Here is a 22,153-nt window from a genome sequence, read left to right on the forward strand (position 1 = left end):
GCACCCAAGAGATTTCAGACTCGCAGGCGCACCAGCAATCTGGGATCCCAACAAATTATCCAGATAATTTTGACACCTGATTGAACATTCATCAGCACATACACACCCCAAGCAGTCTCTAATCTATATGCAAAAGCACCCTCGAAAAGATATCCCCACTTTGTACGCCCTCTGATATTTAATACATTCTTTTTCCTTTTGGAAACGAGCACTTTTTACCACTTTAATTCACGGGGGGGGGGGGGGGAGCGGCCTGCTATTTTGAGCCTGCGTGAGCCGAAAGCGCACAGAAATTTAAATTGCGGCAACCTCTGCAATTGCAGGTTCCCCGAAAGTGACGCAAACACAGCAGTTGCCACGCGTGAAATAAGCTTGTGGCTCGCGCATTACGGAGCTCGCAAACGCAGACCATTTCCCCCTGCCAAAGAATGATCCAAAAGTCCTACATGTGCTAGTTCAACGTTTCTGAAAGAGGAAATTCCTAGGTAAGGTCACGATGCCCGTCACTCTTTCAAAACCACCCTATTTAGAACCTCGTTCATTGGGCCCACGTGAATAGAAATTGTTCACCTGCACGTACGTGGAATGCATCGATCGCTTTTGGTGCAAACACAGGATGTCTCATCTTCCACCATAGGTTTGCAGGGGGAAAAGAGTGTTCTCTGCAAATATCAGTGGGAAAGACAGCCACACAGCCACACACAACCCTCATTCCTTTCCATACAAATGAACCACAGTAGATTGTTAACCTGCATGGAAACTCCTGGTAAGCGCCAGGGTTCTGCACAGCAGAAAGGAATCGCCATATATGAAGCAACGCTTTTTAATCTGCTGCTGGCGTCAGTGCAACTACGTGATAAACCAAACTTCGCGGAGAGTTCCTGCTACAATAGGCTAGTATTGGCAAAAGGCAAAAAGGCGTTCTGTGCAAACAAGAGGCTCTGGGAAGTGCATGAAGCGCCGCTTTGTGCTGCGTGATAAAAAAGAGATGCCCTCATCGCTCCCTAATAGCGGGATCTCTGCTTTTCTGGCTTCTACAGGGAGGCATCCTGCGGACAGCTACAATGCTCGCCTCTTACATCTTGAATCTCCTGTTGATAAAGAACAGAGTGAGAGTCTGTTAAGGAAAGGGTCTGAGGCAAGATGGTAGGCCTGATCTGGACGCACACGGCAGCATGCGAGGCCCGCCGAGGACATGGTCACGCCGCTGCTATTTACAAAACTTGAAGAAGCCTTTTATGGGGAGACTGCTGTTCTCCAGCTCCAGGGCTAGCTGTGCTCATCTAAAGTCACATAATGAACAGTAAAAGCAGGGACCTTTTTTTAGCCGGAACTCTCCGGAACTCAGTTCCGGCGCCTCTCAGGTGGGCACCGTTGCCATTATAAGAGAACACGGCGGGTTCTAGCGCCTCTTTTTCTGGGGAAAAAACAGCCCCGAGTAGAAGGCATACAAAACACACCACCAAAGGTATTTCTGTGAGGAGGGAAGCATCATTCCACGGTGTTCTGGAGAGTGCAATTCATCTCCGGACTGCACGGCAAAAAGCAAAGTGAACATAGAGATGGATCTATGTCACTGAATAAGGAGTGAGATGCTGAATAAGGAGATGCTCCTTAACCTCTATCCCATAAACTAGCGACGTTCCCATGTTGTACTGTTGAGGCAGGAGATGTATGGGTGTTTCTGGCTGCTGCAGCAGCATCTCTTTCTGCTACCTGCATCTCTAGACGCCTGGTTTTAAGACGCCCCCCCCCCATTCTGAGCATCTTCTAATGCCAGGATCGGATTTGTGTCTCAGTCCACACATAGGAGCAGGTCACAGTTGTGTGCAAGGTCTGCCAGTTGCCGTGCGGAAGGGGGCAGCTGCCCGTGGGGCTTGGGTTGAAGCATGAGCTTAGAAAGGGTTCCAAAGCTGGAGGAAAAAAACCAAGTGAGCAAAGAATGCTACGGCTAAGCAGGTTCTCGAGGAAGGCACATCCCTGCCTGTCGCCTCCATCGGTGCAGTAAGGAATGGCTAGGCAAGAACGCCTTTGTGACTTACCTGGTTCTTTATGCATGTCTTTCTCTAGGGGGGAAATCATTCTGAGCAGTGAAACAAGCATCCCTTTGAAGCAAGCAGACCACAAACCCTTTCTAGGCAGCCTCTTCTTCATTATATGGGTGCAGAACAAGCCAAACTTTAGGAAGCTGGTGTAATTTACACCTGGGCAAATTATGCTTGGTGTGCCTTGTCGCTGTTCAAAATTCTGTTAAGGAGCCAAGCTATCCCTGGCTGAGCCTGGCAGAGGGAAAACTAAGATATAATTTGACGACCCATCTCGCCAGTACAGTGGTACCTTGGTTCTTGAATTTAATCCGTTCCGGGAGTCCGTTCGACTTCCGAAACGGTTCGAAAACCAAGGTGCGGCTTCTGATTGGCTGCAGGAGCTTCCTGCACCCAATCGGAAGCCGTGTCAGGCTTCCGAGAAACATCCGCAAACCAGAACACTCATTTCCAAGTTTGCGGCGTTCGGGAGTCGATTTGTTCGGGAGCCAAGCCATTCGACTAACAGAGTACCACTGTATAACTTTCACAGCCCTACTCGGCCATGTGACTGAGTTGTAAAAAGGGGTTAGTCTCCTCCTACCTTGTCCTGTCACCACCACGCTCCCACAAACTGCCACCTTTTGGGGACTTACCGCTATCTTGACTGAGCCCCATCTGAGCCGGTATGGAAGACTTATGGCGGCCTATCTCCAGATGAGTCAAGATGAGACCCACCTATTCCAAACTCTGGTCAACCTGGCAGATCTTGGGTGTTAACTGCTCTCTAAAGACTGACGTGGGTTTTTCCCTGGTGCAATCCACGCTGACAATAGTGCTGTTCCTCCGAGGATACTCTGCCCTGTTGCTTCTTATTTAACCAGCTTTGTACACAGTGATGAACAAGAGAGGAACCTTCTTAGGTGGAATCCTTGCTCATCCCCTTGTGTCCAACTTTGAACCCAGGAATACGCATTCCCAGGACCAAATCAAACTGATGAGGGTAGAAGTATCTTGACAGTTTGGGGGAGTTTTGTTTTTTACCTCAGTGTATCCACACGTTCTATGAATTTAGGGGCAGCAGGGAGAAAACCACGTAGGGAATATTATTTTGATGGAGAAAGCAGCCCATGGGGGAAAGGGTTAAGCATCCCCCCCGGCTGCCCCTCCCCAACAGCTGGCTGTTCACGTCTCCCCCATTTCACGTCAAGTTTGGTGGTCCTCAGAATCTGGTTCACGGGTCGACTCAGGCAAAACTGAAGTACTTCAGGACAGCACCTGAAACATATGTCGCCTCAAACCCACACCTTTTCTGTGAAACTTCTTGCTTCAACCCAAACAAAGCAATCTCTGGTTACCTTGGGCTCTCATCCTTACCTTCTCAGTCTCCCTAATTCTTGAAATTTAGAAGATAGGCTTAGTAGAGGAGCAGGCCGCTGTTGGGTTTGGGGGTTAAAGCAGCATGTACATTAATAGTGTAGTAGTAGTAGTGGTGGTGGTACTATTATTATTGTTATTATTATTATTATTATTTTTATTATTATTATTATTATTTCCATAAAAGGTATCCACAGGTCAGTAAGTTTCAAGAGAGGACCTGATTCCTTATACAGTCGTACCTTGGAAGTCGAACGGAATCCGTTCCGGAAGTCCGTTCGACTTCCAAAACATTCGAAAACCAAAGCGCGGCGGGAGCCCCGTCGGACGTTCGGCTTCCAAAAGGATGTTCGGAAACCGGAACCGTCGCTTCCGGGTTTCGATCGTTCGGGAGCCAAAACATTCCAAGAACTAGGCTGTTCGACTTCCAAGGTATAATGAATTGCACAGCAGCCGACCAGAAGCCAACCTCCTGGGTTTTACATGAAATTTGCCGGGATGATTTTTACATGAATGAAGTAAGAAAATGTTGTTATCCAACCTGCACCTTAGGGGTGGGGTCTTACATCAGTGGCGTGTGGTGAAATTTTTCATTGAGGGGACGGTTAGGGCCAGAGGCGCCAGTTTGTGAGGACGATGGAGGGGCTGGCATTGAGACATCACGTCCCGTAAGTGAGCATCTTGCCTCCCTCCCTAAGCCGGGCAGAAGCTTCCCAGGCTTCGGGAAGGAGGTGTCAGGCCCCTGATAGGATGCTGAAGCCCTGCTGCCTCCTTCCCAAAGCCGGGTGGGGTTTGGGAAGGTGGCGGGAGGGCAGGAACATCTAGGGAACAAGCCTAGTCCCCCTCGTCCACTGACCGCACGCCACTGTCTGAAATGGCAACAGCAACAATGAAATAAAACTGCCAAGACAGGCAAGTTAAGGCAATTTCCGTACGGAAAAGAGATCCTGGGCGGAACAATTTCTTGCTTTGCATACCAAGCATGGCTTAATTTTGTCCCACGTTGTAAATTTAAATACAGCGGGACCTTGGTTCTCAAACTTAATCCATTCTGGGAGTCCGTTCGACTCCCGAAACCGTTCCAAAACCAAGGCTTCCAATTGGCTGCAAGAGCTTCCTGCACTCAAGCAGAAGGCGCGTCGGAAGTTCGACTTCCGAAAAACGTTTGAAAACTGGAATACTTACTTCCAGGTTTTTGGCGTTTGGGAGCCAATTCGTTCGTCAACTAAGCTGTTGGAGAACCAAGGTACCATGACACAACCGAGAGATGCTCTCTTTTTGTGGTGGTTCTTATTATTGTTGTTGTTTTGGACATTGTAATTGTTGCCTTTCATCCCTAGTAGTGCATGGGAGAGCAGTTAAGAAAAAGGTAAGCACAGTTAGTGAGCGACAAAAGTTATTTCCTGGCAAGACGCTTTCACGAACTTCACATTGTCACCACTCATTGAACCCGCAATCTCGGCCTAAGAGATCTACGGAGGGTTCCTCATGCACACATTCAGACACATACGGACGTGAAATTTTAAGCAACTTACAACAGCCCGTCTAAAAAAAGTATTTTATTTCAGAAAAATAAATTTCCAAATACAGCTGGGCTTTTGTAATATAAAAAATAGCCACTTTTATTGCTAGAGTGTGTGTATATAATATATATTTATATATATATAGTATGATATGAAATACAATGTTAGTACATGTGAAAAATAGAAACTATTGATAAACCACATTAATATAGCTATAGATATTCATTTTACACTCCTTTATGGGCAAGGCAGCCTCTATAAGCTACCCATAGGCTCGTGGCTGCAATTCAGAGATCACAAACTGATTGGCAGATAACAAGTGTGCTCTGAAATAAGTTTCTCTGGAATGCAGAGGAAATTCAGTACTGTGCAGATGGGCAAAAGGGGTGTTCAAAACAAGAGCTCAAAAGGGCACGATCCTCCAGGGACGTCTTTTGTGCAAGCCCTTTTGAAACGCAGCTTCTGCAAGGGCTCCTGGCAGATTGCACTAAAACTTTCCGACAGGCAACATTCACACGGAGACAATTTCTCTGCAGCCTGTCTTGCCCACAGGTACGGCCTGCCATGGCAGATCGGCGCCGGCCGACACCAAACTGGGCTTATGGTGCTGTGGCACACCTGGGCCCAGACATTGCTGGTAAAAATGAAAATCTTTCCTGTGTCCCTTAAATCAGAAATCAACTGATCGTGGGAACAGTCGAAGGCAGAATCCCAGGAAGCTCAGCAAAAGCTTCCACGCTTAGTTCTGGGGCGAGATGGACAAGAGAATATGCAAAGGGTTCGAGAAAGCTTGTTTGAGGTTGACAGCACTGCAGCCACGATCTCAAACTCTTAGCTGATGGCTGAAGGCTGCAGTAACAATTTATCCTGATTTTTCAAGGGCCAAGAATATAATCCTGATCAATAACTGAAAGATCACATTTGCAGTATGCATTCTAATTCAAATAGGTAAAGGTAAAGGGACCCCTGACCATTAGGTCCAGCCGCGGATGACTCTGGGGTTGCGGCGCTCATCTTGTGTTAATGGCCGAGGGAACCGGCATACAGCTTCCGGGTCATGTGGCCAGCATGACTAAGCCGCTTCTGGTGAACCAGAGCAGCGCACGGAAACGCCGTTTACCTTCCCGCCAGAGTGGTACCTATTTATCTACTTGCACTTGACGTGCTTTTGAACTGCTAGGTTGGCAGGAGCAGGGACTGAGCAACGGGAGCTCACTCTGTCACGGGGATTCAAACCGCCGACCTTCTGATCGGCTAGCCCTAGGCTCTGTGGTTTAACCCACAGCGCCACCCGCGTCCCTCTAATTCAAATAGGGCGTTCTAATTGTTGATCGTGGTAGCCTCTTTGCGGGGACTCAGTGGCTCAATCATCCCTGCATTATCCGGACCCAACCCCAGAGAAGAGAGGGAACGAAAAGAGAAGCAGTGTGAATAAACCTCAAGCAGAGCACTATGAGCTTGTGAGTATGGTTTAATGAAAAGCTGTGATGTTAACAATAAAGGCGAGAGCGGGAAAAGATATGGCTTACCCTGAACCTAGTGGCTGCCTCAAACAATCCCCCTTGATCTACCTCACTTAGCATATTTGTCCAACGCCAAAGGAGCCCCTTAAATCCCTTGAGGGCCTGTAGGGTTTGGTCTGCAGTGGCAACAAGGAGCTCAGATCTGTTGCAAAGGTGCCGAATGCCACAACACAGGATTGCCGCCAAAGCCCACCATGGCACCCCCTCTCCGCAACACATGGCTCATGGGTCAACTTAGGAGTAGTGCTTATCTAATGTGCAATCAATCATCAGCGTTCGGATACCACAGGCTGGGTCAATCAACGCGTTCAAACCGGGGAGCGAAGTGAGGGAATGAATGTGGATTGCCAGAATTGCCTGAGGAACAAACTTGGCCTCGTTGGGACCCAATCGGCAAGCGTCTCTCTCTCTCTCTGGCCCCAAATACTGAAATCTCTTAAAACGCCCCAAATGAGAGCGAGGCCTGTTTTCAATGAAAACTCGATCCATCTTGGTTAGACCTAGCCATCAGCACAGTTTTTGTTTTGCTTTTTTTTTTTTTTTTGCTTTTTTTTTTTTAACCCAGGGTGCGTTTAGCTTTAAGTCCTTTTGTTTCTCGGCTTACTTGTGCAGGTATTTCTCCAGATACTCTTGAATCCACCTTAACTTGGGATCGACGCAGATCTGTTTGCTGCTGTTTTTCAGTCTTGCGCTGTTTAAAAAAAAAAGAAAAAAGGAGGGGGCGGAGAGGGAGGAATTTCAGAATTAGTAAGAGAATTAAAACCCTGAGCAAGAGAAGGCGCTGTTGGATTTTGTTCGGTTCAACTCCTGGACGAGACGCAACGAAGTATTATCCTTTTTACATTACGCAGTAGGCAGCTAGTGAAAGAAAATTTCAGTGGTGGTGAAATCAGCCAGTACAATGACAAAAAACGCCGCGCTGATTATTTCTGCAGTACCAAATCACCTTTAAGCATTTTCACAGACCACATGGGAAAGGTCCTCAGCTGTGCTCATGCTAGTTAGTGCCTAGAAGAGAGCTAGAAATCTAAACCGTTCCATCTTTAATCGGAATGGTTTCCTTTCAGAATCATATTGATTTCCATAGGCTTGATTCCTATAACTGCTTGTTTTGAAGCAATCTTGAGTAAGATACAGTCATTATCCAATTTCACTTTTTTGAAGGAAATAAGAGCCGGCCTTTATTTCCAAGTAAAAAAATTTCTTCACAAAACCGTTCAAATAAATGGCAATTTTCTTAAAGAGTTGCTACTAAGGGACCAGAGAATTGCTCTGGGAACCAGAGGAACATGTCCATTATTATCCAGCTAATATTCCCTCTTGCAAAGCCTTCTAATATTTTAAATAGAAGACTATTTTGTGATTTGATTTGCATTTAGTGCATAGATGTTTGTCATCATTGTACATTTTTATGCAAAATTTGAATTTCAGGTTCGTACAGATGGTTAAATACCTATCACCACACCGATTGCTGTATATGATGGAGACATCAACCCTGTTTCAAATATTTGTACACATGTTTTGCAATAGTATAAAATTACTCCTTCTTTCAAGAAATGTGCGGCTTTTCTTCTCTTAATAGGAGATTAAAGGTTTTTTTATTTTTAAGGATGTAATATCTGTACATTATTATTCATAGATATTTTCATTAAATGTGAAAGGACTGATTAACAGCTATTTTGACAGTAGCATATATTTTGGAGTTGACAGCACATATATGTTTTGTTCTGTGAGTACCAGGTCCTCAATCCGGGGACAGAACTGCTTTTTGATCAATCCACACATAACTCAGGGACCACTCTTTCAATTCACACATGCCCTGACTCTTTGAAGATCTGAAGTTTCATTCTTATGCCTTTCAAATGAAGGGATCCCAAGGAGTTATGTGTGTGTGTGTGTGTGTGTGTGTGTGTGTGTGTGTGTATATATATATATATATATATATATATGTATGTATATATAGACATCCTTTGAAACACCAGATTGTGTTTACTTGCACAGTGATTTGGGATGGAGCGTTTTAAAAACGGCTATATGTAGAACTTTAAAAAAATGAAAATACGCCCCCAAATTCCCCATCCAACTGTGCGAAGCGCAACGCCATATAGAAGGTCCTATTGTTTTGATTTTCATCAACAAACGGTGCCAAATAGAAGGAAATCTGTACTTGATAAATAAACAGGCGTCAGAATCCATCGCCAGCCTCCTTGAGCTGCCCAGACCACCAGCCCACAATGCAATTAGCTGGCTGAAGTAAAACCAATAAATAGTTTCCTTTCATTGGAGATGAGAAACTTCTGTTATGACAAGCTTAATTGGGTGTGTCCCCTTAAGCTGCGGGAAATGGCAGATACACCAAGAGAAATAGTTGCCGGTAACCTGGTGTGAACCAACCACGACTCTGACACAACAACTATCTCTCTCCCCCAATGGAGGTAATCTCTTAGGCCAGGCTTCCTCAACCTCGGCCCTCCAGGTGTTTTTGGCCTACAACTCCCATGATCCCAATAGTCAGGGATGATGGGGATTGTAGTCTCAAAACATCTGGAGGGCCGAGGTTGAGGAAGCCTGTTTTAGGCTGAGCAGAGCTGTTTTGGGTGTCAAAGTCATGCATGGGTGTAGCAAGCTGGCTGGGATTGATGGAAGTTGGGAGTCCAACACTATCTTGAAGGCACCAACTGATGGTCTACCTCATCAGTTGTATCCAGCTGCCACTCGCTCGAGCCAGCTGCTGAATTAGGGGGGAATTTGTAACTAGACGGGAGTGGCTGTAACACTCTGGTTCCAAATAGGTTTACCAAAGGAGATGTCAGTCTACCACATCCTACAAGGCAGCCAGGACCAACCCTCTCTCAAAGAGACCTTATTATCTCCCGGAGGATGTAACTAGCCATGATGGGCAAGGATCACATGCAAGAAGCCGGGCAAATCTCTCTAATTAGTATTATTATTATTATTATTATTATTATTATTATTATTATTTATTTGTACCCCGCCCATCTGGCTGGGTCTCCAAGCATCTTGTCTACGCCCTCTGGCTGCCAAAACTGAAACATCCAAGAAACCTGGACCAGTCAGAGCTTTCGGCTGTGCTATCAAGGATGGAGTGGGTGGAATCAGGACTTCATCTCTCCCGATGGGTTTAACTGAAGCAGGTTCCAAAATACCTGGGAGAGCTCTGCCGGACAACTCTGAAGATGCATGTGCTAGTTGAGAACCGTAACAATCAATCAATCAATCAATCTGAAGATGCAACGTTGGCAAAAAGTATTGCTTTCTTGCCACCATCACTGCAACAGAGTAAACTTAAGCACATAGCTATGTTCGGCTGGTCTCGGGGGGGGGGGGGGGCGGGGTAGGCTCAAGGAAGTCCAGTATTTAGAAAAGGCCCCAGCTGTACTGAATATGATTGTAAAACAACCAGAAGCTCTGCTCCCAAGGCCCAGCAAGTCAGGGGTTACAGCCCTAGAGCTGCATCTCTTCCCCTCCTCTATCAGTTACAGGTAGGTAGCCGTTCTTCACTCTTTTCATCTGCTTAAGGCATGGCCAAACTTGGCCCTCCGGCTGTTTTGGGACTTCAGTTCCCATCATCCCTGACCAGTGGTCCTGTTAGCTAGGGATGATGGGAGTTGTAGTCCCAAAACAGCTGGAGGGCCGAGTTTGGGGACACACCCGAAATCGAAAAAGAACCACCTTCTACAAAGCTGACACTTTCTGTTTAAAACTAGCAAAATCCAACCCCATGTTTGGCGCCTTGGAGTGTGACAGCTTACTAGCCCATCTCCGACACTGGATAAATTCATCGTTATTGTTTGAATAAAATTTAGGCATTCCTACCCTTTACAGGTAATAAATATAGAATCATAGAATCCTAGAGTTGGAAGAGACCACAAGGGCCATCCAGTCCAACCCCCTGCCAAGCAGGAAACACCATCAAAGCATTCCTGACAGATGGCTGTCAAGCCTCTGCTTAAAGACCTCCAAAGAAGGAGACTCCACCACACTCCTTGGTAGCAAATTCCACTGTCACAGCTCTTACTGTCAGAAAGTTCTTCCTAATGTTTAGGTGGAATCTTCTTTCTTGTAGTTTGAATCCACTGCCCCGTGTCCGCTTCTCTGGAGCAGCAGAAAACAACCTTTCACCCTCCTCTATATGACATCCTTTTATATATTTGAACATGGCTATCATATCACCCCTTAACCTTCTCTTCTCCAGGCTAAACATACCCAGCTCCCTAAGCCGTTCCTCATAAGGCATCGTTTCCAGGCCTTTGACCATTTTGGTTGCCCTCCTCTGGACACGTTCCAGCTTGTCAGTATCCTTCTTGAACTGTGGTGCCCAGAACTGGACACAGTAAATGCCTAGCACAGTAAATATGCCTAGCAATGTGCTACCTTTTCTTTTCTTTTAATTAAATCGAATTTAATACAGCTTCTGCCAAAAAATCCCCCACATAGCATTAAGATTATAAACGTCATTTTACATCATCTGAGGGCCTTAACAGTCCACACTGTATAGGCTTTCCACAGACATGTTTGCAAAACTGGTGGGATAAATTTGCTAACTGCTTCCCTTACGTATAAAAAGAAGGTGGGGGCCAAGTTCCATCAAAGGGGTTTCTCTTTTTTAACACTTTTCCCTGCCCTTTCTGGCGATTTTAAGTGGTGAGCACAGTCCTTAAAACCAAAAATAATGAACTTCTATAGTTTGGTGCATTGCCTCAAGTGGCCACAGGGAGGCAGGCAAACAGGCTGTGCCCTGTATCAGAACTTCGCTTCTTTTCTCCCTGGTTGCGTAGATCTCATTTTAGTTAAAAGAAAAATAGGCAAATGATTGTTCTTTTTTTAAAAGGGGGGGGGCCATATTGAAGTTCTTCCAGATCCCCTCTGCTTCTGTCTCTGCTCACCCCTTCCCAGCTGCCATTCAAGTTTCCTCTTAATTTCCACTTAAGCACAAAGAGCTCCTTAGAGCTAAGCCCACTCTCTGGGGCTAGGCTAGACAAAGAAGCAAAGAGTCATGTTTCACTGAGAATGTTTCTCAAATTGGACTCTTTATCATGCAAAACAAGCAATACAATTGGTTTAACGTGTTTTCCCTGCTTAAAGTGAGTGGCATGTGCCCAAGGCCAAGATAAATATCTCAGGGAGAGGAATGCAACTGAATAAATGTATTTATTTTCAGCATTTGCATCTAGCCACAACGCAGTGCATTATGCCAGCTGTGAGGAACCTTTGACTTTCCCTGTCCATTAGGGTTGCTGGGAGTTGTAGTTCAGCAACACCTAGTGGGACTAAGGTTCCCCACACCTGCATTATACCAGTTTTTCATCCAGTACAAAATAATCTTTCGGATCTGAAAAAAAATCGCAGGATAGGCATATTCTCCCCGTCACATATTAACCCAATTATGAATTCATTAACTATGCTAATAAAAAAAAAACTTATTGTTGGTTCTAACCGTTACAAAATATTTGGAGAAGGCATGGCTAGTCTACATTTGCACACAAATTTAACAATACAGTGGTACCTCAGTTTGCGAACGTTATCCATTCCGGAAGATGGTTCGAGTTCCGAAACGTTCAAAAACCGAGGCTCAAAGGGCGGTCGGCCAATTTAATAGAGAAAATTGAGAAAAATAACATATGCACTCAGCGGAAACCTTTCAATTTCCGAGGCGTGTTCGAAAATGGAAGCATTTACTCCCGGGTTTACGGCGTTCGAAGACCGAAACGTTAGTCAACGGAGACATTCGAAAACCAAGGTACCACTGTATTTGGAAATCGTTTCTATAAGTACCCTATTAGATTAAGGTCCGTTAACTACAATAACGATTCCCCCCCACACACACACACTTTTTGTAATGTACACAATATATTTTTATGTTGTCATTGTTGTTCTGTTTTGTTTTCTACATTGGTACTATTTCTAGTTTCCTATTCTTTTCTGTGTTTTGTCTTAAAGGTAAAGGTAAAGGGGACCCCTGACCATTAGGTCCAGTCGCAGACGACTCTGGGGTTTCGGCGCTCATCTCGCGTTACTGGCCGAGGGAGCTGGCGTACAGCTTCCATGTGGCCAGCATGACTAAGCCACTTCTGGCGAGCAGCGCACGGAAACACCATTTACCTTCCCACCGGAACGGTACCTATTTATCTACTTGCACTTCATGCTTTCGGACTGCTAGGTTGGCAGGAGCAGGGACCGAGCAACGGGAGCTCACCCCGTCGCGGGGATTCGAACCGCCGCCCTTCTAATCGGCAAGCCCTAGGCACTGTGGTTTAGACCACAGCGCCACCCGTGTCCCACGTGTTTTGTCTTACTCTGTGCATTCGTGATTTTGTACTTTTTATTTGTCAATAAAGAATATAATTTTTTTAAAAACAAGAGAGAGAGAGAGAGAGAAGAAGGCATTTGTCCTGTGCTAGCAGCACTTGTTCCAGAGGCAACTGCATGCAATAGGGGGGGGGGGAGGGGGTGCAAACTTACATGATCTGCAGAGAACAGCCAGGGACATTCAAGATCTTGAGGTGCTTCACATGGGATTTATGTACATTGCTCTCAAAATATCTGCAAGGGCAGCGGTACGTCAGGCTGATGGGCTTCCCTAGAGGGTGGCATAAAGAAAAAGGATTTAGATGGCAATACCACCTCGCAGTGCAGATTACAAGATTTAAGGGGAGAGGAGGAGGGGAAACTTCTTCCTGGCATATTTAGCACTCTTGCAAAGCTGCAGGGGGGGGGGGGGGGCCCAGCCTCTTCAATTCTCATTTCAGCTTTTAATCCCGGTGTTTGTGGGTTTTAGAAGGCGAAATGGGGCGAGAAGCTGGGACCTCAGAAATGGAGAAGCGCTTTTCTTTCTTTCTTTTTTTAAAAAAAGGAGCCAGCTAATTGTCCCAAGTGGCTGGTGGCAATTAAGCAAGATAAAGGCTGCGAATGAAAAGCCCTTGGCCACTTCAGTGTTATTCCTGCCAAGGGATTTGACCTGAGGCCAAATGAAAAGGCAGACAGGAGAAGAAAGGAAGCCCTCAGCTCTGCAAAGCCAAACAACACCCCCCCCCAATAACCCCAGCTCCTCTGCAAAGGGATTGCAAGCGGAGAGAGTGAGGGAGAAGCTAGCCCAGCTCTTTGGGCTACCCAAGGACTGGCCCAGATTTGGCTCTTCCCAAGCAACTGTGGAATAATTCTATGGTAATTATGGTAATTATGGCAGAAAGTGAGGAGGAATTAAAGAACCTTTTAATGAGGGTGAAAGAGGAGAGCGCAAAATATGGTCTGAAGCTCAACATCAAAAAAACTAAGGTCATGGCCACTGGCCCCATCACCTCCCGGCAAATAGAAGGGGAAGAAATGGAGGCAGTGAGAGATTTTACTTTCTTGGGTTCCATGATCACTGCAGATGGTGACAGCAGTCCCGAAATTAGAAGACGCCTGCTTCTTGGGAGGAAAGCAATGACAAAGCTAGAGAGCATCTTAAAAAGCAGAGACATCACCTTGCCGACAAAGGTCCGTATAGTTAAAGCTATGGTTTTCCCAGTAGTAATGTATGGAAGTGAGAGCTGGACCATAAAGAAGACTGATCACCGTAGAATTGATGCTTTTGAATTATGGTGCTGGAGGAGACTCTTGAGAGTCCCATGGACTGCAAGAAGATCAAACTTATCCATCCTTAAAGAAATCAGCCCTGACTGCTCACTGGAAGGACAGATCCTGAAGTTGAGGCTCCAATACTTTGGCCACCTCATGAGAAGAGAAGACTCCCCGGAAAATACTCTAATGCTGGGAAAGATGGAGGGCACAAGGAGAAGGGGACGACAGAGGATGAGATGGTTGGACAGTATTCTCGAAGCGACTGGCATGAGTTTGGCCAAACTGCGGGAGGCAGTGGAGGATAGGGGTGCCTGGCATGCTCTGGTCCATGGGGTCACGAAGAGTCGGACATGACTGAACGACTGAACAACAACTATTATGGGGTGCCAGGTCCCACAGTAAAGTGTACCGTAATTCAGATAGTTGATGGCCACTCTTCCAGCCACATGCAAATCCAAAGGTGTGGGGAGAAAGGAGATGATAATTTCTGCAGATTCCCACACTAAATTTGCTCCAGAGGACCCTCCAGAGCTGCGTAGGAGTCAGGAGTAGGAGCCCATGAAAACCACCTCTCCCATTTTTAGCAATACATATTCAATACAGTTACAGGTAGGTAGCCGTGTTGGTCTGCCATAGTAAAAAAAAAAAAAAAAATTAAAAAAATTCCTTCCAGTAGCACCTTAGAGACCAACTAAGTTTGTTCTTGGTATGAGCTTTCGTGATCTAAAGAAGTGTGCATGCACACAAAAGCTCATACCAAGAACAAACTTAGTTGGTCTCTAAGGTGCTACTGGAAGGATTTTTTTTTAATATTCAACACAGTAATTTCTGAATGTGCGTTTATGTTCTTTTTATTTATTTCAAAAAAATTATGCACTGCTTGATTATATATATATATATCTCCTCAAAGTGGTTCTTGTTCATTCAAATGAACACACTCAACAGCTCAGGTTTCTTCCAAGTAATTTCCAAAACACAGAAAACCCAACTCTTGGGTATTATAAGACTATTAAGACAGCTGACAGAATCTTCATGTAAATTGCTTTGTCAGCATTTGTGGAGAGGTTATTTAAATCCCCCCAAGAACAAGACAAAATCCCAGAAAATTCACCCATGTTTGCAGCTTCTCAAGGTGCGTATTACCTTTTCCCTCTATAGCCCTAAGGTGACAGGTGCTCAAAAACCAGGCTAATGCTGTAAAAAAAAAAAGTCTGTATTTTATAACTTCCTACAATCAAGTATTTCCACCTTCCGGGGTGATCATGCAGTGCCTTTCAAAGGTAACTGCAATTTCAAACTCTCATTTAGGAACTCTTTACATTAAGAATCCATTGGGCCTCTTTTCCCCACAAATAAGTGGTCATTCTGCACATTTATTATTATTATTTTCCTAGTTCCCCCAAGACAAAAATCTGTTGATTTATTATTGTGTCTGTGGAAATGTTCAACTAATGGGTCTGCCAGTCAATTACGAATTTATTTATTTATTCATTCTGCGTTTGTGTTCACCCGCCTACTTCTTAGAAACTGGTGTGTGTGGTTTTTTAACAATCTGCAGTTTACATATAACAATTTACAAATTCTACGTATCACATGCCAATTGTTGCCTGTTGTAAACTCCCTAGGGTTATACCTTTTTTTGCCCACCACAGGATTATAAAACTCCCAACAATTCCTGCAGGGAAAACTGTGCCCTCAGGGGGGGGGGGCAAGAAGGGTGATTTTTTTTCCAGGTTAAGACCTACAACCTATCTGATTTACAACAGTAAATTTACGACAGTAAATCAGATTGTACTGGCAGATCTCTGAATGATTTGCAGGCCGGCAATGCTTCAGATCCCCAATCCTTTAAAGCATGGGTAGGCAACCTAAGGCCCGTGGGCCAGATCCAGCCCCAATCGCCTTCTAAATCCGGCCCACGGACGGTCCGGGAATCAGCATGTTTTTACATGAGTAGAATGTGTCCTTTTATTTAAAATGCATCTCTGGGTTATTTGTGGGGCCTGCCTGGTGTTTTTTACATGAGCAGAATGTGTGCTTTTATTTAAAATGCATCTCTGGGTTATTTGTGGGGCATAGGAATTTGTTCGTTTTTCCCCCCTTCAAAATATAGTCCGGCCCCAGACAAGGTCTGAGGGACAGTGGACCGGCCCCCTGCTGAAAAAGTTTGCTAACCCCTACTTTAAAGGTTCAAAGGTTCGAAGAAACAAAGTGACTGTACTAGTGAAGTGTTGAGATAACCAGAAGCAATTTTTGTTTGTTTGGTTGGTTTGGTTTGGTTTTTTTGTATGGAAGGAAGTATTCAGCGCTGTGTACATGACAAGCCCCTGAGCTCAGAAGTCTTAAAATTCTATTTCTTTTGCACCAAGCCAAGACTGAAGGATCTTGGGTCAGAAACAAAGCCTCAGATTTGCCCTTGATGCTTTTGAATTATGGTGCTGGAGGAGACTCTTGAGAGTCCCATGGACTGCAAGAAGATCAAACCTATCCATTCTCAAAGAAGTCAGCCCTGAGTGCTCACTAGAAGGACAGATCCTGAAGTTGAGGCTCCAGTACTTTGGCCACCTCATGAGAAGAGAAGACTCCCTAGAAAAGACCCTGATGTTGGGAAAGATGGAGGGCACAAGGAGAAGGGGACGACAGAGGATGAGATGGTTGGACAGTGTTCTCGAAGCTACTAACATGAGTTTGGCCAAACTGCGAGAGGCAGTGAAGGATAGGCGTGCCTGGCGTGCTCTGGTCCATGGGGTCACGAAGAGTCGGACACGACTGAACGACTGAACAACAACAAAAATTTCACAGTATGTATTACTGTGTACAAACGGGTTTTTAATGTTCCCAGTCCTTTAGTAAATAAATAACGGTCTGTCCCTACAGGCTGGTATATCTCACAATAAATTCCACCGCTGGTTAATCCTCTTCTACGAAGCAGTAGAGAGGAAAACAAAGGGGGAACTCATCCTGCGTATTTGTCCCTTCCTCCATGCCCAATAGCTTGGTGTTGGGGGATTTTGACTAGAGACAAAGGTCTGGTTGCATAAAGCATGAGACCCTCTTCTCCCGGTCCTGGAACCCCATTCCAAATTAGGATACCACACACCTCTCCTGCCTCTGCTGTTAGCAAAAGACACCAGGGGATCCATTCACAAATGTTCTGCATCAGTGGCACGTAACTTAGCGCACAATGTGAGGGTTTGGAGAGGGCAAGTATAGAGGGGTACTCCATCCATCATGTGATTCTGAAGTTTCACAGACCAATAAAAGACAGCTAGATGAGGTATCTTCTATAAAGAGAAGGTTGGAAAGTATACCGAAACACAGTACTGTACAAAGGAAAATGAAATAAAGAGAGATGATGAAGTTGGAAAGAGGTAGAGTCAATTAATTGTATCATGGAAATGCACAAGTTTAGAAGAGTAAATAGATTGTGTGTGTAAATGAAGGAGGAAAAAATGGTGTATATCTGTAAATTTTAAAATGCAATGAAAATCAATTTTAAAAAATGAAGCCGCGCAGACCAAACAAACGTCTATAGTTGCCTCTCTATTGAGGCTTTCACCTGAGGATGCAGAAAAAAGGGGAGCTGTTCTGGCTGGCCCTGCCCGCAACACCCCCACCCCGCATTCTTGCAGACTCAAGACTTTGGCACTTCTCTGCAGGTTTGAAGGAGTACTGGTATATCCTTTGCACATGCTCAGCTGAATCTTGCCTGTTTTCGGGGACCAGGATGCCAGGGGGTTTCTAACCATCTTCAGCTTAAATGCAGGAGCACCAGGTGTCCTTTAAACTGCATGGCTGCAAATTTCTAAGCCGGTTTTTTTTTTTTAGTATTGCATTTTTTACATTGTTGTAAGATGCCCCCCCCACCCGGGAAGAAATCCAACAAGGATAATCCTGAACAGGGCTTTAAAGCCTTGGGTCCGTGATCTCGGTTTGTCCCCCTAACTTTTCCAAGCAAGGATATTGTGGCTTCAAATGACTAAGAATGAGGGGCTCAGTCGGGGTTCTGTACCTCCTGCCCAGCTCTGCCTACACTGACTCTTCTAGAACCCTAGAATTGTAGAGTTGGAAGGGACCCAAGGGGCATCCTGTCCAACCCCCTGCAATGGACCTTGGCTGAAAGCAAAGCAAGGAGACTCTCCATCTGACCATCTCGTGCTGTAGGGGATCCCTCTTTCCTCAACAACTGGCCAGGTAAGCAAGAACAAAGGCAAAGGAAGAAGGCAAAAAGCAGCTATTGCCTGCCCCCCCCCCCCAGCTCTCAAGCCTTAGCTTGCACGGGGAGGAGAAGGAGCATCTCCAAAAGGAAATCATGGCAAGCTCCCCAGCCCCTGGGTAGAAGCAGGTGAGGGCACCAGTAGAAGAAGAAGAAGAAGAGTTTGGATTTGATATCCCGCTTTATCACTACCCAAAGGAGTCTCAAAGCGGCTAACATTCTCCTTTCCCTTCCTCCCCCACAACAAACACTCTGTGAGGTGAGTGGGGCTGAGAGACTTCAAAGAAGTGTGACTAGCCCAAGGTCACCCAGCAGCTGCCTGTGGAGGAGTGGAGACACGAACCCGGTTCCCCAGATTACGAGTCTGCCGCTCTTAACCACTACACCACACTGTCCCCAAGAAACTGCAAGAAGCTACTGAATATAAATTAACGCGTAAAATTTGGATATTTCTCAAACCAAAAGAGCAGCAGGAACAGTCAAGAAGAGAAAGAGGAGATTCAACACATCAACCCTGCCAGTTGCAGAAGACCTGAAGGCTGGGCCGCTAGTCATTCGGAGCAGAAACCAGGATGCTGAAGAGATGCTGAGCCATCCATCACCTCGGTGAATTTGTTGATTCAAAGGATTTGGAGCACAGCAGCTTACCCCTCACAGAACTACAATTACCAGCAGCCCTTAACGGTGCTCAGAATTATTTGAGGGGGGAGAAATGAGCTTGCATTGAGCTCTCAGAAGCTTGTAAGCAGCCTCACATTGCAGGCGGGAGTGTGGAAGGAATTTATAGCATAAGCTGCAAACGGGCTGCAACCGCCGACGTGGGTGCAAGTGTCCAAACTTGGCATCAGCGGGGCTGGTGTTGAGCAGCCACTGCCTGGACTGGGCTGCGGGTTTCACAGGCGACTGTGCAGCCTGGGAGGGGAGAGCAGCTTCGGGTGGAGAGAGGCAAGGGTCGTGCCGCCGTCCACCCCGTCGGTTCCCCGGCTTTGCTGAATGAAGGCGCAGGTGCGCAGGGCTGGGCCTTTCCACCTCCCGGAGAAAAGGGGCCTCCTCTTTGCGCGGAAGGTAGAGGAAGGGGGCTTCGCGCAGCAGCCCCGCCGTTGAGATGCCTGATCCCAGGCAACCGGTCCGCTGGCGGTGGCGTCGAGGTCCAGAGAAGGGTTTGCCAGGGTACGGGAGAAAGCGGGGACGCAGAGAAAAAACCCACCTCTCTCCACTTGAGCCTTTGCGCACAAGAAAGGAAGGGGCCCACAAGCAAGAGAAGCGCCCGAGGGCGAGGATGAAGCCCTTCGACGGCGGGGGAAAGCGGCGCTCGGCGCTCCCTCTGCGCCGGAGAGAAGGCGGGCGAGGAACGAGGCTGGCCCTACAAGTCCGCTCGGGGGAGCCCTACATCCCCTTTGGGAACCGCTCCTTGGGCTTCCCAGGGTATTTTTTTTACTCGGGAACAAGTTGGGTTGGCTTTTTGTGGGTGGGGGAGAGTCGTGCAAGTAACTTTCCCGCGGGACCCCCCTCTCAGTTTCCTTCGCATTCCTGATTCTGGACTGACAAGCCGTCTGCAGCATCTATGGGGAAACTTCGACAGTCCCGCCGCGTTTACTACTTTCGCGGGGAAAGGGGCGCAAAAACGGGTTCCGGGAGCTGCCGCCCATCGGACCTCGCTCTGGCTTCGGCTACAAAACCGGGGGTTGGGGGGTATAGGAAAAAGTCCTCGTTTGACAGCAGAGCAACCGACGGGTAAATGGGCAAATCCCAGGCCTTATTCAACATTGGGAGCGATCGCAAAATGGATCACCCCGCTCGCTGCTCTGGAACAGGAATCCGGCCACCTACACCCTCCCTCCCTCCTGCTTCTCTCCGCTAGCCAAGGGCGCCCTTCTCCGGTGCCCCCCGACGGAGCAGCCCCAGGAACACCTGCGAGAAGCCCCGACAGCCCTCGGCTCGGGATCCAGCCTCCTCCGCTGCTCTCTCCTGCTTTTGTCTGCCGCCGACTCCGGGCGCCCTCGGCCGGGACTGGCCTCCCCGCGAAGGCGCTGGAGTTCAAGCGGAGGGCGCGCGCTCCCGTCGGCCCCCGACGGGGCGGAGGGCGGCGAGCCGTCGAGCACTTACCGTCGGCGGCGCGGAGGGTCCCGAGGAGCAGCAGCAAGGCGAGGAAGGCGGCTTTGCTGTCCATGGCGGCGGCTGGTCTGGACTCGGAGCCGGGTCGTTCAGAGGAGCTGCAGCTGTTTGCCGTCGCTGCGGATTTGCGCGGCCGTCTGTCCTGGTCGTTCCTCCCTCCCGCCCATCTATAGGGGCTGGCGGGGCCGGGGAAGGGGAGGGGGCTCCTGAAGGAGTTGGGGGGGGGAGGAAGAGGAGAAAAGGGGGCCGGTCGCTCGGATGGACCGCCTGAAGCACGTTGTGATATCCGCCCGCCCTCCGAACAGTGCTGGAATGAAGCCCAGAGACTTCCTTGCCCGCCCCCCGAGTCGGGAGACGCGGCAGAGAGATCCCAAGGGAAGAGATCCCACCTCGAGAAACGGACTTGCGATGTTGCTTAGTTTTGCTGCTGCTGTCCAGCGGCTCCACCCCCCCCCCCTTTGCGCCTTACCAGATCCCTTTCCCAGGAGAGAAACCCCTTTTGGCTCGCAGCCTCTCTTGGCATGTTCTATGCCCCGGAGAGCAACCCCGGAGGGCCGGCGTGGGGGGGGGGGAGTTACTTCTGCAACCAAGGCCGGTTCCCGACGGTTCAAGATTCCTGCTTCTCCTTCGCATCTGCCACCAACGCGGGGCTAAGTGAGCGGAGATGTGCTGTTGTGGGTGCCGCTGCCGGGATGTTGCGCAGAGCTGGGGATCGCCCCCTACTCCTATTTCTGGTGGCGGTGGTGGTGGTCGTAGGCGTAGCGCCCGGTGGGTCGCGGTGCCCGCCGTCATGTCAGCGCAGAGCGCGAAGCAGGTCGAGCAGCAGGGATTCTTGCAGCCCATCCGAGCCTCAGGGCGCCTTCGGGGAGGACAGGGAAGCCAAAGGGAGAGCGGTCCAAAGGCCGAAGAGAAAACCTCTTGATTTCTATTTCAGGAATCAAGAACTCCATACCAAGCACCCCCCCCCTAAATAATCATAGGGTCGTAGAGTTGAAAGGGACCACGAAGTCCAATTCCCTGCAGAACCGGAATCTTTCACCTAACATGGGACTCGAACTCACGTCCCTCAGATTAGGAGTCATATGCTCTACGACTGAGCTATCTCAGGAGCACCTTCGCTCAGCTGCGAATGAGTTGATCTGTTGTCCCCCTCCTCAACTGGCCATTAGCGAAAATGTGATTTGAGGCCACCTATGAGCTGCCCCTGAGTGCTCACTGGAAGGACAGATCCTGAAGCTGAGGCTCCAATACTTTGGCCACCTCATGAGAAGAGAAGACTCCCTGGAAAAGACCCTGATGTTGGGAAAGATTGAGGGCACAAGGAGAAGGGGACGACAGAGGACGAGATGGTTGGACAGTGTTCTCGAAGATACCAACATGAGTTTGACCAAACTGCGCGAGGCAGTGGAAGACAGGAGTGCCTGGCGTGCTCTGGTCCATGGAGTCACAAAAAGTTGGACACAACTAAACAACAACAACAACATGAGCTGCTAGTGACACAGCCTTTGTCCCCAGATGTCGGCGGGCTACAACTCCCATCATTGCTGACCACTTCTCCTGCTAGCTAGGGGTGATGGGAGTTGTAGTACCACAACATCTGGGGACCTAAGGGTGACAAAGGACGAGCTAAAGGTCCGTGGAGGACTCTGCTGCTCTTCTTCAAGGGTGCAGGGAAGGATTGGGGGATCTGTGACGCTCCAAATATTTCCAGTTACAGGTAGGTAGCCGTGTTGGTCTGCCATAGTCAAAACAGAATAAAATAAAAAATTCCTTCCAGTAGCACCTTAGAGA

The 22,153-nt window shown here is 47.6% G+C and overlaps 1 protein-coding gene across 1 annotated transcript; it reads right to left on the reverse strand.

The window, feature by feature from the left end:
- Positions 1-279: 279 nt before the first annotated feature.
- On the reverse strand, positions 280-20,570 carry CXCL12 (C-X-C motif chemokine ligand 12). The gene is made up of 4 exons (XM_033148457.1): positions 20,354-20,570; positions 12,931-13,048; positions 7,052-7,138; positions 280-1,091 (listed from the first exon to the last, which is right to left on the reverse strand). Exons 1-4 carry the CDS (start codon positions 20,415-20,417, stop codon positions 1,076-1,078), a joined length of 285 nt encoding a protein of 94 aa, XP_033004348.1. The 5' UTR covers positions 20,418-20,570; the 3' UTR covers positions 280-1,075.
- Between the last annotated feature and the right edge of the window lie 1,583 nt (positions 20,571-22,153).

The sequence above is a fragment of the Lacerta agilis genome, chromosome 5, assembly GCF_009819535.1.
Source record: "Lacerta agilis isolate rLacAgi1 chromosome 5, rLacAgi1.pri, whole genome shotgun sequence".
NCBI classification, from domain to species: Eukaryota; Metazoa; Chordata; class Lepidosauria; order Squamata; family Lacertidae; genus Lacerta; species Lacerta agilis.

Bases quoted from the DNA above. Each gene is read 5' to 3' on its own strand.
- CXCL12 (XM_033148457.1), bottom strand. From the start codon at position 20,417: ATGGACAGCAAAGCCGCCTTCCTCGCCTTGCTGCTGCTCCTCGGGACC. The intron at 13,049-20,353 runs GTAAGTGCTCGA...GCCACCCTCTAG, and splicing joins GACCCTCCGCGCCGCCGACG to GGAAGCCCATCAGCCTGACG. The intron at 7,139-12,930 runs GTAAGTTTGCAC...TTTTTTAAACAG, and splicing joins GGCTGTTCTCTGCAGATCAT to CGCAAGACTGAAAAACAGCA.